We start from the raw sequence: 16,410 nt of genomic DNA, 5'->3' as shown, positions 1-16,410 counted from the left end.
TCATTTTTCTTGGGCAAATACCTAAGAGATGAATTGCCACATCACAGGATAGTTTTATGTTTTATAAGAAACTGCCAGAATGTATTCCAAAGTGGTTGTGCAATTTACATTCCCACCAGAAATGTATGCGAGCTCCTTTTCTTTCCCATCCTCATCAACATTTGAGGTTGTCAGCCTTTATTTTTAGCCATTTGAAAGGGTGGGAAGTCGCATCTCATTGTTATTTCAATTATCATCTCCCTGATGACTAATTATGTTGAGTATGCTTTTATGTGCTCACTGGCCATTTCTATATCTTTCTTTGTAAAGTGTCTGTTCAAGTAGTTTGCCCAATGTTATGTGCAGTATATATATATGTACATATATGTGTGTGTATATATAGAGAGAGAGACAAAAGAGAAAGCTAGCCCATTATGTGCAATGTGTGTGTATATATGTGTGTGTGTATGTATGTATATATATATACACACACATGTAGTTCCTGAGAAATTTTATGTTTTCAACTTTCATTTTAGATTTAGGGGGTATATGTGCAGGTTTGTTGCCTGGGTATAGTGTGTGATGTTGAGGTTTGGGGTACGAATGACCCTGTCATCCAAGTACTGAACATAGTACCCAATAGTTAGTTTTTAAACCCTTGACCCCTCCCTCCCTGACCCCTCTTGTAGTTCCCATTGTCTGTTGTTCCCATCTTTATGTGCACGAGTACCCGATGTTTAGCTCCCACTTATAAATGAGAATGTGTGGCATTTGGTTTTATGTTCCTGCATTAATTCACTTAGGATAACAGCCTCTAGCTGCATCCATGTCGCTGCAAAGGACATGATTTCATTCTTTTTTTATGGCTGCATAGCATTCTGTGGTGAATGCCTACCACATTTTCTTTATCCAATCCACCACTGATGATCACCTAGGTTGATTCCACGTCTTTGCTATTGTGAATAGTGCTGTGATGACCATACAGGTGCATGTGTCTTGGTGGTAGAATGATTTATTTTCCTTTGAGTATATACCCAGTACTGGGATTGCTGGGTCAAATGGTAGCTCTGTTATAAGTTGTTTGAGAAATCTCCAAACTGCTTTCCACAGTGGCTGAAATAATTTACATTCCCATCAGCAGTGTATAAGTATCCCCTTTTCTCCACAGTCTCTCCAGGATCTCTTATTTTTTGACTTTTAAATAATGGCCATTCTCACTGGAGTGAGATAGTGTCCCATTGTGGTTTTGATTTGCATTTCTCTGATGATTAGTGATGAGAGCATTTTTTTATATGTTTTTGGCCACTTGTATGTCTTCTTTTGAGAAGTGTCTGTTCACGTCTTTTGCCCATTTTTTGATGGGGTTATATTCTGGATATTAGACCTTTGTCAGGTGATTTTCTCCCATTCTGTAGGTTGTCTGTTTACACTGAGATATATTTGACAGACAATAAACTGTGAATTTGTCATGTTTCAGCTAAACAACTTGATAAGCTTTCACACACACACACACACACACACACACACACACACACGTATGAAACCATCACCACAATCAAGGCAATAAGGATTTCCATCACCTTCAAAGTTTCCTCATGCCCATGACTATCCCTTTCTCTTCTCCTCTCCTGTCCCCAGGCAACCAATGATCTGCTTTCTGTCACTATAGGGTATTTTCTAGAATTTTATATAATAAAATGTTATAATAAGTCTTCTTTTGTGTTTGGTTCCTTTCACTCAACAAAATTATTTGGAAATTGTCTTAGTCCATTTGCACTGCCATGAAAAAATGCCTGAGACTGGATGTTGTGGTTTGAATGTATCCCTTCCAAAATTCAGCTGTTGCCAATGTGATATTATTAAGAGGTGAGGCATTGTCATTGTCTACTTTATATAGTATTAAATGGACAGAAGGAAGAAGAGGGAGAGACCCAGATCTATTAAAAGGTGATTAGACCAGAGGGCTACTCCCTCGGAATGGAATTAAGGCCCTTATAAAAGAGGCTTCATGCAGCATCTGGTTAGCTTGCTGTTTTGCTTCTGCCTTCCACCATATGAGGACATGGTAAGAAGGCCCTCACCACACACCAAACTCTGAGATGATCATTAGCATTTTTAGCAATAAAATATTTTAAAATTAAGATGAGTACATTTTTTTCAGACATAATACTATTGTACACTTAACAGGCTATAGCTTTTGTATGCACTGGGAAACCAAAAAATTTGGGTAACTGGCTTATTGTGATATATGCTTTATTGCCCTGGTCTGGAACAGAAGGCATATTATCTCAGAGGTATGCCTGTATCTATTTCTTTTTGACTGAGCTTTGCTATTTGTATCTTTCAAGAAATTTGCCCATTTCATGTAAGTAGCCAAATTTATTAATATAAAATTGTACACAATGTTCTATTATTATCTGCAGTGATAACACCACCCTGATTCCTGATATTGGTAATCAGTGTGTTTTATTTGTTTCTTAATCTGTGTTTCTCTTCTTTCTTCTGTCCATTTAATACCATATAAAGTAGACAATGACAATCATTTTTATATTAACCATTGTTTGGGGCATTGCCCTATCCCATGAAGTAGAGTTTGCCTCCCACTCTAGATCTCAAAGATGGTTAGTATTCACTCTCCCAGCTTCTCTTGTAGCTACAGCATGGGCACCTAACTCAGGCTCCACCAATCATATGAACCTACTATCCACTGAGTCTGAGGCCCGAGGTGGGAAGAAGCAGGGTCCCCACAGATTTCACTCAGGCTGGGCTGCTGGTGGCAGGCATTGTGCCACCCATTCCCTGAGAAGCACTGGTAGCCATGGTTCTCTTGGCAGCATCCCGAGTCTTGCAATGTCTGCCCAGTCATTGGTGGGAGCCACAGGGGAGCCTGAACTGCTGAGCACTGCGGTGAGATTTGTAATCTTGTTCCTCTCTGCAAAGGTGAGTTTCTTGCTTGTCTGCATGTGAGTGTGGGCCACAGAGGATGCTGTGCAGGGTGGCTAAAACTCAGAGACCCAGAGAGCAGATTTTAGGGTGGCCATGGCAGAGGGAAAGCAGGAGGGGCAATACCCGGGAGTAGAGAAGCACTGTGTTGACGAGCTCCATGTTTGGCCTATACACTCTGCCCAAATCTCTGGTTGACCCTGGAGCCATGCATGCACAGGGCTGAGTCCAAGAAAAGAACTGAGCAGAGGTTTCAGCTGATGCCCAATACCAAAGAAACGGAGTCTGGAGATTGCAGTTGGTACCCAATACAGAGGAGACTTCATGTGAGTTTAGCTAGTTTAGTTGTCTACTAAGACAACAAACCACCACCGCCACCACCACCACCACCACAACAACAATAACAAACAATGACTCATCTTCGGAGAAATATAACAGAAACCAAGAAGCCAAATCTACTAGAATTCATTATGGACAGTGTCTAGGATATAATGCTAGATTACTACAAGAAACAAGAATTGTCCTGATACTCAAGGAAGAAAGCATCCAAGGGAAACTCAACCTGGGCTGACCATAGTCAAGAACATAAAGCATGCTCATAATGATTTTTATATTGATATATGTGCTTCTTCATTAACAAGTAAAACAGCAGTACTTAAAGGTTCTTTACCAATGCCATAAATTGATGAAATGTTATTTCCAGCAAATGTGTCTAGCTATTGGCAATAACTGTAATGTGATATGAAAATATTAATTTCTGTTGGTGACAAAGTCACATGTATTGCCGATACTGTTGTGGTTTGTTGCCTACATTCATAATTGAAGGAAACACTAAAGTTTAGTTATTTTAGTAAAAATAAGGATGCATTTTCCCCCATCTGATTCGTAGATCCTTTGAGATCTTAACACCAGGTTAAGGTCTTAAGACCATAGATATTGATTTCTCCCTGATAGTACCAAAAAACATGCCTGGCACATAGTAGATGCTTCATAAATATTTCTCAAATAAATGAATGCATCTGTGTTACAATCTAGTGATTGAGGGGTTAAAATTAATTCTCTAGTTTTTCATATCCATTAAAACAATAAATTGATAACAAAGGCTATTATTTGATGATTGTTTGCTATGTGCCAGACATTGTTTTATAAATATTATCTCATCTAATTCTTACAATAGTCCTGAGGCAGGTCCTATTATTACTTCTGTTTCATGGTTATGGAAATTGAGCCAAACAGAGTTTAAGTAGTTTGTTCAATGCCACATGGCTGGCCTGAGTCCACAGCCTGCGTCCTTAAAGTATAAAGTATAAAGGTAAAACTTGCTCTGAATGTCTCAGGCTTGGCTTCTGGCCCTCAGTTCCAACAAATTCTTTTCTGGTCTCCTTCACTGACTAAGGCTCAGAACAACTCTATTTCACCCACATCCTCTTAGGCTACCTGTGGTGCCATCTGGGGATATCAGCCCCTCACCCAGTGATATGGTTTGGCTGTGTCCCCACCCAAATTTTATCTTGAATTGTAGCTCCATAATTCTCACGTGTTGTAGGAGGGACCTGGAGGGAGATAATTAAATCATGGAGGCAGTTTTCCCCATACTGTTCTCATGGTAGTGAATAAGTCCCATGAGATCTGATGTTTTTATAAAGGACTTCCCCTGTTGCTTGATTCTCATTTTCTTTCTTACCTGCTGCCATGTAAGATGTGCCTTTCACCCCCTGCCATGATTGTGAGGCCTCCCGGCCACGTGGAACTGTGAGTCCATCAAACCTCCTTTTCTTTATAAATTACCTCGTCTTGGGTATGTCTTTATCAGCAGCATGAAAACAGACTAATACACCCAGCTTCACACAACCACCTTAAGGCTAAATGCCATCAGGTTTGGCTCTCTGGGACCAACTTCTGCTTTCTAAATCTCAATGTCCACCTGCTCACTGGACACCTCTCCCTGATGTTCTTCAAGCCATTTGATGATTGTTTGCTACGTTTTTGATATGTACCTCTATCTTTCCTCCTCTATCCTAATGCAAGGTGTACCTTCCCTGTGAGGACTTTCCTGACCCTTTCCAGGTATGACCTGCCCACTTGGTATCCCCCTGTACTCTGTACATACCCTATCACTACCCCCAGTAAATTGTATTACTAAATTTGTTTACATGCCTGCCTCTTCTTACCATTCTGGCAGCTCCTTAAGAACAGAGACTATTTCTAATTTGTCTCTAAATTTCTAGGACTTAGAATAATGCCTGACACAGTAGGTGCACTGTAAATGCTTGTTGAATGGGTGGATCTATGAATAAATTAATGAATGAATTATATACACCAACCTACTTATCACTTTGGCTGATGTGTTTATTATGATTTACACAAAACCAATTGTGTAGTGTAGAAATGTAAATGTTATGTGTAATATGTAAAAGGTAAAAGTGTAAAAATGTAAAATATATACAAACATGGCCCAAGAGAATAACAATGAAGTTTTAAATAGGAAATTTTAGTAGAGAAAAAGAAACTATTGAAAAGAACCAATTGGGGGAGTGGCCAAGATGGCTGACTAGAAGCAGGTAGTATGTGTGGCTCTCACAGAGAGGAACAGAAGGGGTGAGTAAATACACCACCTTCAACTGAAACATCCAGGTACTTGCATTGGGATTAATCAAGGAAACAACTTGACCCACAGAGAACGAAGAAAAGCAAGATAGAACAATGGCCCACCTGGGAGCAATACAGAGCCAGGGGATCCTCCCCTACCCAGGAAAGTGGTTAGTGAATGAGCGACTCTAGGAAACCACGCTTCTCCCACAGATCTTTGCAACCCTCGGGTCAGCAGATCTCCTTGTGAACCCACTCCACCAGGGCCTTTCAGTTTTCAGTCTGACAGACAGAGCCACGGCTCTTGGCAGAGCAGCTGCTCAGGCATGTGTGGAGAACCTGGAACCTTAGATACTTGGGCTTTCTGGCAAAAGTAGTTGCAGCTTCGGCAAAGTGGAAGGTTAGACTCCTGTACATACCCCTAGGAAAGAGGCTGAATCTAGGGGGCTGAGCAGCAACAGCCTGTAGCCCCCACTTCCACAGCACCTCACAAGATAAAACCCACTGGCTTGAAATTCCAGGAGTTGGTTTTTTGAAAAAATTAATAAAATAGGCCACCAGCTAGATGAATTAAGAAGAAGAGAGAAGATCCAAATAAACACAATTAGAAATGATTAAGGGAATGTTACTACTGACCCCACAAAACTAAGAACAACCATCAGAAACTACTCCAAAGACCTCTATGCACACAAATTAGAAAACCTGGAAGAGATGGATAAATTTCTGGACCCATACATCCACCCAAAACTGAGCCAGGAAGAAACTGATTCCCTGAACAGATCAATAACAAGCTTTGAAATTGAATCACTAATAAATAGCCTGCCAACCAAAAAAGGCCTAGGAGTTGCTAGATTCACAGACAAATTGTACCAGATGTACAAAGACAATCTGTTACCATTCCTACAGAAATTATTCCAAAAAATTAAGGATGAGGGGGCTTCTCCCCAACTCATTCTATGAGGCCAGCATAATCTTGATACCAAAATCTGGCAGAGACACAACAAAAAAAGAAAACATCAGGCCGGTATCCTTGATGAACATCAATGCAAAAATCCTCAACAGAATACTTGCAAACCAAATCCAGCAGCACATCAAAAACCTAATCTACCATGATCAAGTAGGCTTCATCCCTAGGATGCAAGTTTGGCTCAACATATGAAAACCAATAAACGTGATTCATCACATAAACAGAACTAAAGACAAAAACCACATGGTTATCTCAATAAATGCAGAAAAGACTTTTGATAAAATTCGACATCACTTCATGTTAAAAACTCTCAATAAACTAGATATTGAAGGAACATAACTCAAAATAATAAGAACCACAGCCAACATTATACTGAATGGGCAAAAGCTGGAAGCATTCCTCCCTTGAAAACCAGCACAAGACAAGCATACATTTTTTCACCACTTGTATTCAACATAGTATTGGAAGTCCTAGCCAGAGCAATCAGGCAATAGAAAGAAATAAAGGGCATCCAAATAGGAAGAGAGAAAGTCACCCTATCTCTATCTGTGGACACCATGATTCTATATCTAGAAAACCCCATGGTCTTGGCCCCAAAGCTCCTTCAGCTGATAAAAAAATTGAGCAAAGTTGCAGGATACAAAATCAATGCACAAAAATCAGAAGCATTCCTATACACCAACAACAACCAAACTGAGAGCCAAATCAGAAAGGCAATCCCATTCACAGTTGCCACAAAAATATAAAATACCTAGGAATACAGCTAACCAGGAAGGTGAAAGAGCTCTACAATGAGAATTACAAAACACTGGTCAAATAAATTAGAGAAGACAAAAACAAATGGAAAAACATTCCATGCTCATGTATAGGAATAATCAATATCATTAAAATGGCTATACTGCCCAAAGCAATTTACAGATTCAACGCTATTCCTATCAAACTATCAATGACATTCTTCACAGAACTAGAAATTATTTTAAAATTTATATGGAACCAAAATAGAGTATGAATGGCTAAGACAATTCTAAGCAAAAAGAACAAAGCTGGATGGATCACATTACCTGACTTCAAACTATACTACAAGGCTACAGTGACTAAAACAGCATGGTACTGGTACAAAAACAGGCACATAGACAAATGGAACAGAATAGAGAGCCCAGAAATAAGTCTGCACACCTACGATCATCTGATCTTTGACAAAGCTGACAAAAACAAACAATGGGGAAAAGACTCCCTATTCAGTAAATGGTGCTAAGATAACTGGCTAGCCATATGCAGAAGATTGAAGCTGGACCCCTTGCTTACACTGTGTGCAAAAATCAACTCAATATGAATTAAAGACTTAAATCTAAAACCCCATACTATAAAAATCCTGGAAGACAACTTAGGCAATTACCATCCTGGACATAGAAACAGACAAAGATTTCATGACAAAGAAACCAAAATGAATCTAAACAAAAACAAAAATTGACAAGTGGGATCTAATTAAACTTAAGAGCTTCTGTACAGCAAAAGAAACTATCAACAGAGTAAACAGATAACCTACAGAATGGGAGAAAATATTTGCAAACTATGCAACTGACAAAGGTCTAATATCCAGAATCTGTAGGGAAATTAAATAAACTTACAAGAGAAAACAACCCCATTAAAAAGTGGGCAAAAGACATGAACAGACACTTCTCAAAAGAAGACATACATGTGGCCAAAAAGCATATGAAAAAAAGCCCAATATCACTGATCATTAGAGAAATGGAAATGAAAACCACAACTAAATGCCATCTCACATCAGTCAGAATGGCTATTATTAAAAAGTCAAAAAATAGCAGATGCTGGCGAGGTTGTGGAGAAAAGGGAACCCTTATACACTGTTGGTGAGAGTGTAAATTAGTTCAACCATTGTGGAAAACAGTATGGAGATTCCTCAAAGAGGTAAAAGCAGAACTACCATTCAACCTAGCAATCTCATTACTGGGTATATACCCAGAGGAATATAAAGCATTCTTCCCTAAAGACACATGCACGTGAATGTTTGCTGCAGCACTATTCACAATAGCAAAGATACAGAATCAACCTAAATGCCTATCAATGACACACTGGATAAATAATATATGGTACATATACATGACAGAATATTATGCAGCCATAAAAAGAACAAGAGCATGTCTTTTGCAGGAACATGGATGAAGCTGGAGGCTATCATCCTTAGCAAACTGACACAGGAACGGAAAACCAAATACTGCATGTTCTCACTTATAACTGGGAGCTAAATGATAAGAACTTATGAACACAAAGGAGGAAACAACAGATGCTGGGGTCTACTTGAGGATGGAGGGTGGGTGAAGGGAGGGGAACAGAAAAGATAACTATTGGGTACGAGCTTAATACCTGGGTAATGTAATAATACATACAATAAACCTATATGACATGTGTTTATCTATGCAACAAACCTTCACATGTACCCCTAAGTCTAAAATAAAAATTTAAAAAAGAGAAACAAACCAACTGTAATTCCGGAACTGAAAAACATAAAGTGAAAAATTCAATGGATTGTCTTAATAACAGATTGCAGATGACAGAAGAGTCATGAACTTGAAGCTAGATCAATAGAAATGATCTATTCGGATAAACCAAGAGGAACAACAATAGAAACGAATGGAACCTCAGTGGTCTGTGGGACAATATATAAAGGTCAAATGTGTATTTTGAGTGCCAGGATGGGATAGAGAAAATGGGGAAGGAAAGCTATCTGAAGAAATAATGGCTGAAAAATTCCTCTGGTATCATTTTTCTTAGGAAATCCATTATTTACAAATTTAATGAAACTTGGTGAACCACAAAGAGGATAATTACAAAGGAAAGCAACATCTAGGCACATTGTAGTCAAGCTACTGAAAACAAAGAAGGGCAAGAAAAATCTTGAAAGTAGTCAGAGTAAAATGACTCTACATATGGGAGTGTATTAAGAACTTAATTCTCATCAGAAACAATGGAAGCCTGGAGACAGTGGAGCAACATTTCTAAAACGGTGAAAGAAAAAAAAACCTTCCAATACAGAACTCTATAGCTAGGGAAATAGAACAAATTCAAGAATGAAGGTGAAGTAAATATCTTTTGAGATATAGGGAAGCTAAGAAAATTCATCAACAGAACTGCACTAAAAGAAATACTAAAGGAAGTCTTCCAATCTGAAGAAAAATTAAACTAGAGGAAATCTTTGATCTTTGGGTAGAAATGAAGAACACAGGAAATGGCACATGTGTGGGTAAATATTAATGAATAGTTATTTGCTCTTAATTTCTTTATAATAATATGACTTTAAGGTAAACAGTTTAATAGTATATACTAGGGTTTGGCAACTCATAAAGGATGAGGTGGAATGGAAGTGAATCTATATGATGGAGAGTTTCTTACATTTATGTACAATATTAACTTTAAGTCGACAGTGAAAAGTTAAATATATATATATATTGTAATCTCTAGAGTGAGCACTACAAAAATGCAAAGAGATATAGCTAAGAAGATAACGGATACATTAAAAGTGAATTATAAAAAATATTTGATTAATCCAGGCAGGAAATGGGGAACATGGGAACAAAAATCAGATGGAGCAAATAGTAAAAGGATAGACCTAAATCCAAACATATCAAACATAACATTCAATGTAAATGGGCTAAACACTCCAATTAAAAGGCAGAGATTGTCAGAATGAATAAAAGAGCAAGACTTTTGCTGTCTCCAAGAAATGCAATTTTAATATACAGACTCAGATGGGTTGATAGTAAGAGGTTGTAAATTATATACCATGCAAGGGGCAAGCATAAGAAAGTGGGAAAGTCTATGTTAATAGCCGACAAAGTGGAGTTCCAAAGAGTATCACCTGAGATAAAGGTAATAATTATATAAGGTTCAATTAATCAGAAACACATAGAACTCATAAACATGTTTGCACCCAATAACAGAGCCTCAAAATATATGAAACAAAAATTGACAGTATAAAGGAACAACTAGGCATTTCCACAATTATAGTTGGAGATTTCATCATCTCTGCCTCAGCAACTGATATCACCACTAGACAAGAAATCAGTAAATATATAAAATATATTTAATATTTACTATAAATCAGTAAATATACAAAACATTCCACCTAAAGAAGCTAGAAAAGGAATAGCAAAGTAAATCTCGAATAAGTAGAAGGAAGGAGATAATAGAGATACAAGAGCAGAAATCAACAAAATAGAAAACAAACTAAAAGTAAGTCAATCACACATATTTTAAAAGAGCAACCAAATGTGTAGCCCTTAGGAAGGCTAATCAAGAAAAAAGAAAATAATCATTAATATCAGCCGTGAAAGAGGGATATCATTAGAGGTTATATAGGCATTAAAAGAATAGTGAGGGAATATTAACTTTATGACAATAATTTTGACAACTTAGATAAAATTGACACATGCATTGTAAACAAAGCAATTTACCAAAACTTCCAATGGATTGAATAGAAAAAACACATAGCCCTATACTTCATAAATATATTTATTAACAAAAAACTTTTCTAAAAATAAAACAAAAATCCATGCCCAGATGATTTCATGGGTGAACTCCAGCAAATATTTAAGGAACAAAAATTGCCAATTTTACACAACAGTTTCAGAAAATAGAGGAGCAGGAAACAATTCTTAACTCAGTTTATGGGGCCAGTACAAACCTAAATCCTGATAAAAAGATGATATAAAACCAGAAAATTACAGAAAAATATCCCTCAAGAACAGTATAGGAAAACTATTTATTAGAAATCCATATCCAGCAATATATAAAAAGGCAAGTGTTTTATTGCCCATTTCCAGATGATGGGCATACATGTTCACTGACAGATATAGGCCACCCAGCTGTTAGGTGAGGCTGCATCTGTCTGATTGAAAGCCCACACGCTTTCCTAGGCAATGGCTGCCCAGGTGGTTGAAGGCCGGCCTCCAGCCGGTAAAGAGCTGGTATGAGGAACACAGCCAGCAATCAATCTATGTTGTAGGGATTCCAGGCCTGAGCAGGGCAGGCTGTGAATACCCTGGGGACCTGGTCTTAGGATCTCCTCCTCGTGACTTCTAGTCCATCCCATCCCAGCAATTTGCCACAATTACTGATGGAGGTCATTTTGATGGTGGAGGGCCAATCGGTGGGCCTGTTGCTCCCAGAGGCTCCAAGCCTTGGAACATTAAGCCCTTACCATGCAGGTCCCGTTGCCAGGGCAACACAGATGTCTCCTCCTGTCTAGCCACTTGTCTTCCACAGAGACTACGAAATTTTTCTTCCTCATCTACCTGGGGCTTCTGGGAGAAGCGGGAAGCCCTGTAGTCTTAGCACAGCGGGCTTTGGAGACCCCTGCGCTGCGCAGCGCGGCCGCGTGACTGAGGCGCGATCTTCCACCCTCCTGCTCCAGGGCCTCTAGGCGGCCTCCAGAGTGGGCTCCACAGCTTGAAGGCGGCGTTTTTCCGCGGGTGGTCGCAGCGTCCGCAGAGTCGGAGAAAGTGAGCAGGCTCCGGCGGGACCCCAGAGTGACCGCGGGCGCCCTGGGCAGGTGCCAGATCGCTGCCTCCGCAGTGGGCGCGAGAGGGGGTCCCGGTCTGGCCCAGGGCCCGCAGAGAGAGGAGGAGGGGGCTCCTGGCTGCAGGAGTCTGGTGGGGCGGGGGTGGGGGGTAGGGTGGGCTGCCGTTGCAGAGGTGCAGGGGACGGTGGGAGAGAGGGGGGCTCTGGCTTTCGGGGGAGGAAGGGGACTTCTGGCTGCAGGTGTGGGGGGCGTGGAGGGGGGTTGCCAGGTTACACGGAAGATCAAAAGAGGAAGATCAAAAGAGGGAGGGGGCTCCTGGTTTGGCGCTGGAAAAGAGACAGGGGAGGTCTCTCTGCTTCCCTTCTGCAGTTTGGGTAAGGAAGAACTCCAGGCTGCGAAGATCTGTGTAGGGGAAGACTACTGGCCGCAGGGATTCTGGGTGGGGGAAGAGCTACCTGTTGCAGGGGCTTGGATAGGGGAGGACTCCTGGCTGCAATGTTACAGATGATGGTGGGAGGGGGAGGTGCACTTGTTGTGGTGTGATAAGGGGACATCAGCTCAGGCAAAAGGGGATCTCCCAATAGAGGTGGTGGGTGTGTGCCAAGGGATTAAGTGTCACCAACTGGGGGAGGGCTTTGGGGGTGCATGGGCTGCAGCAGTGGGAGGGAGTGGATCCCTGGCTGCTGCAGTGCTTGGGAGGGGAGGGCAAAGGCCTGTAGTGGGGGTGGGTTGATTGGCAGCAACGTCCCTCTCTCCCCTTTGCACTCACAGGCTGCGTCAGAGACTGCAACAGTCAGCACACATTCCTGTCTGATCAGGCTCCCTCCCTCAAGTCCTCTGCGATGGCTCTGGCGATGCTTCAGGACTGGTGCAGGAGGATGGGTGTGAACGCAGAGCGCTCTCTGCTCATCCTGGATATCCCTGACGACTGCGAGGAACATGAGTTCCAGGAGGCCGTGCGGGCTGCCCTGTCGCCCCTGGGCAGGTACCGAGTGCTCATCAAGGTCTTCAGAAAGGAGCTCGGGGCCAGGGCAGCCTTGGTGGAATTCGCTGAGGGTTTAAACCAAAGCTTGATTCCCCGCCAAATAGCAGGCAAAGGGGGACCCTGGAAAGTGATCTCCCTGCCCCAGGCCCTTGATGCTGAGTTTCAGGATATACCCAGTTTCCCTGCACAGCCCCAGGGGCAAGCAGTGGCCAGAGGTGCAGGTGAGGCAGGAGCTGCAGGTGAGGCAGGATCTGTAGGTGAGGCAGGAGGTGTGAATGAGGAAAGATCTGCAGGTGAAGATGAGGCAGGAGGTATAGGTGAGGCAGGAGGTGTAGGTGAGGCAGGAGGCGCAGGTGAGGCAGGAGGTGTAGGTGAGGCAGGAGCAGCAGGTGAGGCAGGAGCAGCAGGTGAGGCAGGAGCAGCAGGTGAGGCAGGAGGTGCAGGTGAGGCAGGAGGTGCAGGTGAGGCAGGAGGTGCAGGTGAGGAAGGAGGTACAGGTGAGGAAGGAGGTGCAGGTGAGGCAGGAGGCGCAGGTGAGGAAGGAGGTGAAGATGAGGCAGGAGCTGCAGGTGAGGCAGTAGGTGCAGGTGTGGTGGAGGCCTGGACCCAGTCATGGCGCCAGACCCTGCGGCCTCTGGTGAAAACTATGGCCTACCAGGAACTGAGACCCTTTTCCGGGAGGGAGCAGCCAGGCTGCGTGGAAGAGTCCTTTGAGAGCTGGTTGGAGGACGCCAAGGATATGCTGCAGCTGTGGTGCCATGCGTCGGAAAGGGAGAAAAGGAGGCGGCTGCTGGACAGCTTGGATGGCCTGGCCCTGGATATCGTGAGCGGCCTCCTGGAGGAAGATCCAGACTTCTCTGCGCAGGACTGCCTGACGGCGCTGGGGCAGGTGTTTAGGAGCCGGGATACATGGATGACCTCGCGGATGAAGTTCCTGACCTGCACGCAGGGGCCCCAGGAGGGGCTGTTTGCCTTCGTGGTGCGCCTGGAAGGCCTGCTGCAGAAGGCCGTGGAGAAGGGGGCCGTCCACCCAGCCATGGCCAACCACCTGCGACTGCGGCAGGTGCTGTCTCGGGCCCGCCCCAGCGAGGCACTCCAGGATACCCTGAGGAGGATGCAGCTGGAGAGGAGGCCACCTGGCTTCCTGAGGCTGCTGCGGCTCATCCGGGACATGGAGGCGTGGGCAGCCTCCCTAGCAAGGAGCCAGCAGGGTGTGGCCTGGGCAGCGGCCCCAGTGGAGAGTGAAGACCCAGCTGCTGCCCAGGCCTCCCCAGCCCAGGGGGACGCCAGCGAGGCTGATCCTGGAGCAGAAGATGCTGATGAGGCTGCTTCCGCCACCAAAGAGGCCGCCAGGGTTGCCCCTGCCACTGGGGAGGATGAAAATACCCCTGCAGGCCTTGAAGGCCTAGGTCAGGGAAGGTCCCCCGAAGCCCCTGGGGGCCTCCCAGCCAGGATGGGCAGTGCAGTCGACATGGCCCCAGGAGGTCCCAGCTGGGAGCCAGAGGGCCTTGTCCAGGTTGGAGGCCACGAGGCTGAGGAGCCTCCCCAGGAGGGGCTCAAGCCCATCTTAGAGGAGTCAGAAAACGAGGATGAGGATGGGGCTGGGGAGGCGGGCAAGCCCAAGTCCCCCCTGGGCAAATAGGCTCTGAGGGCCCTGAGGGCTCCTCTCCTCTCAGGCAGCAGCACCCTGGAGGCAGACAGAGGCCAGGCCAGGGCCGGTCCCTCACCCCATGTTGGGAGCTGTGCCTCCCACCTCCCCTAATGGGCCCTGGCCACCACCACCAGCCCTTCCCAGTGACCCAGATGTCCACGTTTGATACCAAATGGGGAGCTGGCCTGGAGGGAGCCCTGAGCGGCCAGCCTGAAGATGTCTGCCCCCCACCCCTTGTCCTGTGTTGGGAGAGATGGGGGAAAGAGGCCCTCTCAAGGGTGACAGCTGCCTGCATCTCCCAAGAGGTGGCCCCCACTTGCCGTCCCTGGGGCAGACTGCCCCCCGTTCTGGGAAGCCCACCCTCACCTCTGTAGGCCCCATAGTGACCCACGCGTCCGTACAGCAGACGCCCACTCACCCACCGCTAGCCATTGTTCCTACACAAAGTTGTATGCTGTGCGCCCATCGGTGCGGCTGCCTCTGGGCCTGGGGCACATGCTGTGAGCTTCCTGCTAGCCCAGGCTCTGCTAGCTGCTATCTGTCCCTTGTCGTGAGCACCACCTCTGCTTTCCTGGTGTAGATCTAGGTCAGGGGCTGCTTGTTCTCGTGGAGCTGTGTGTGTTCTTCTCTGAGCAGCTCCTCCCCGGAGGCCCCCAGCACAGTCCTGGGAGATGGCGGAAGGAGGCGCCAGGGCACGATGGACGCTCATCCTTTGACTGCTATGGTGAGCATGACCACGATGGTGCCCGTGACCATGATGGTGACCATGACTGTGTGAGGAAGAACCGGACCTGGGACAGAGCAGAGCTGCCCTGCCTGAGGCTCCCCGGGGAGCTTTGTGCTTTGGCGTTCTATTCCTGTTGTTACTTGTGACTCAGTTTCCTTGACTTGGGGGGGTGTTCCCTGCTGTGTTTTCAGTGTCCTGTGAGGGCTATAGGGCAGGGCCCTGCCCCAGCAGATGGGCTCGGGAGGGGGCTCCCTGAAGCCAGTGGACACTGCCAGAGTCCACCATCCTGGCAAGAGGCGGACCCTGGGGCCCTCAGGAAGGAGGGAGGTGGCAGCAGGGTCGGCAGCAGGAGGTGGGGTAGACAAGGCGTCTTGCCAGGAACCCCAGGAGGAGGGGGCCCGGGACCTGTGTGGGACCTGTGTCCTGTGGTGGCCGTTTGCAGTTTCTCTCTGTGTTGTGATTCCCTTCTCTTCAATGGTTTCAGTACATGTTTCTCTTCAATAAACTTCATTCAGTGTTCCAGCCGGCCTCGCCTCTGCTCTGGGAGACTGGGGATGAGGTTTGCTGGGGATGGGGTTGGGTGGGCTGAGGGCCACAGTGGCCAGGCTGACACTGGGGTGTGCGCAGGGCAGGGTCCCTGAAGGCCTGTGGGGTTCTTTGGGCTGCATGGAGCCTGGCGACAGGATGTTGGTTTTCATGGGCAGTGGCTGATTGAATCCCCAGGGCAGCAATCCTCCTTGAGCACTGTGGCCAGAGGGGCAGTTCTTGGTGGGGGCCTGAGGATCCTGGAACCCGCCCTCCTGAGCCCTCTTGGAACTGGCTCTCTCTCCCAACAGGCCAGGGAGCTCGCCACAAATGGAGGGTAGTCCTGGATCAGCCATTTAACTAACGCAGAGTCTGTGGGCGACAGAACTGGGACAAGTGATAGGCCCCTCCCTGCACATGTGTGGGGAGGGGACGGGATCATTGACTTGGATGTGGCGACAGTCTCCCGGGGCTCACTCAGTCTGTGTCCACACACTTCCTCCGG

At 45.1% G+C, this 16,410-nt stretch overlaps 1 protein-coding gene across 2 annotated transcripts; it reads left to right on the top strand.

The window, feature by feature from the left end:
* The first annotated feature begins 11,688 nt into the window (after positions 1-11,688).
* PNMA6F (PNMA family member 6F) lies at positions 11,689-15,902 on the top strand. 2 transcript variants are annotated; one of them, XM_034949922.3, is made up of 2 exons: positions 11,689-12,047; positions 12,789-15,902. In XM_034949922.3, exon 2 carries the CDS (start codon positions 12,860-12,862, stop codon positions 14,642-14,644), a length of 1,785 nt encoding a protein of 594 aa, XP_034805813.1. In that variant the 5' UTR covers positions 11,689-12,047; positions 12,789-12,859; the 3' UTR covers positions 14,645-15,902. The 2 variants fall into 2 exon arrangements, with proteins under 2 accessions (XP_034805813.1, XP_034805812.1); XM_034949921.3 differs by having other exon boundaries at positions 11,690-11,997.
* Positions 15,903-16,410: the final 508 nt, after the last annotated feature.

Source organism: Pan paniscus, chromosome X, assembly GCF_029289425.2.
Source record: "Pan paniscus chromosome X, NHGRI_mPanPan1-v2.0_pri, whole genome shotgun sequence".
NCBI classification, from domain to species: domain Eukaryota; kingdom Metazoa; phylum Chordata; class Mammalia; order Primates; family Hominidae; genus Pan; species Pan paniscus.
This window is presented reverse-complemented; position numbering and strand designations above follow the sequence as displayed.

Excerpts from the sequence above, each read along its gene's own strand:
- PNMA6F (XM_034949922.3), top strand. The coding sequence starts at position 12,860 with ATGGCTCTGGCGATGCTTCAGGACTGGTGCAGGAGGATGGGTGTGAAC.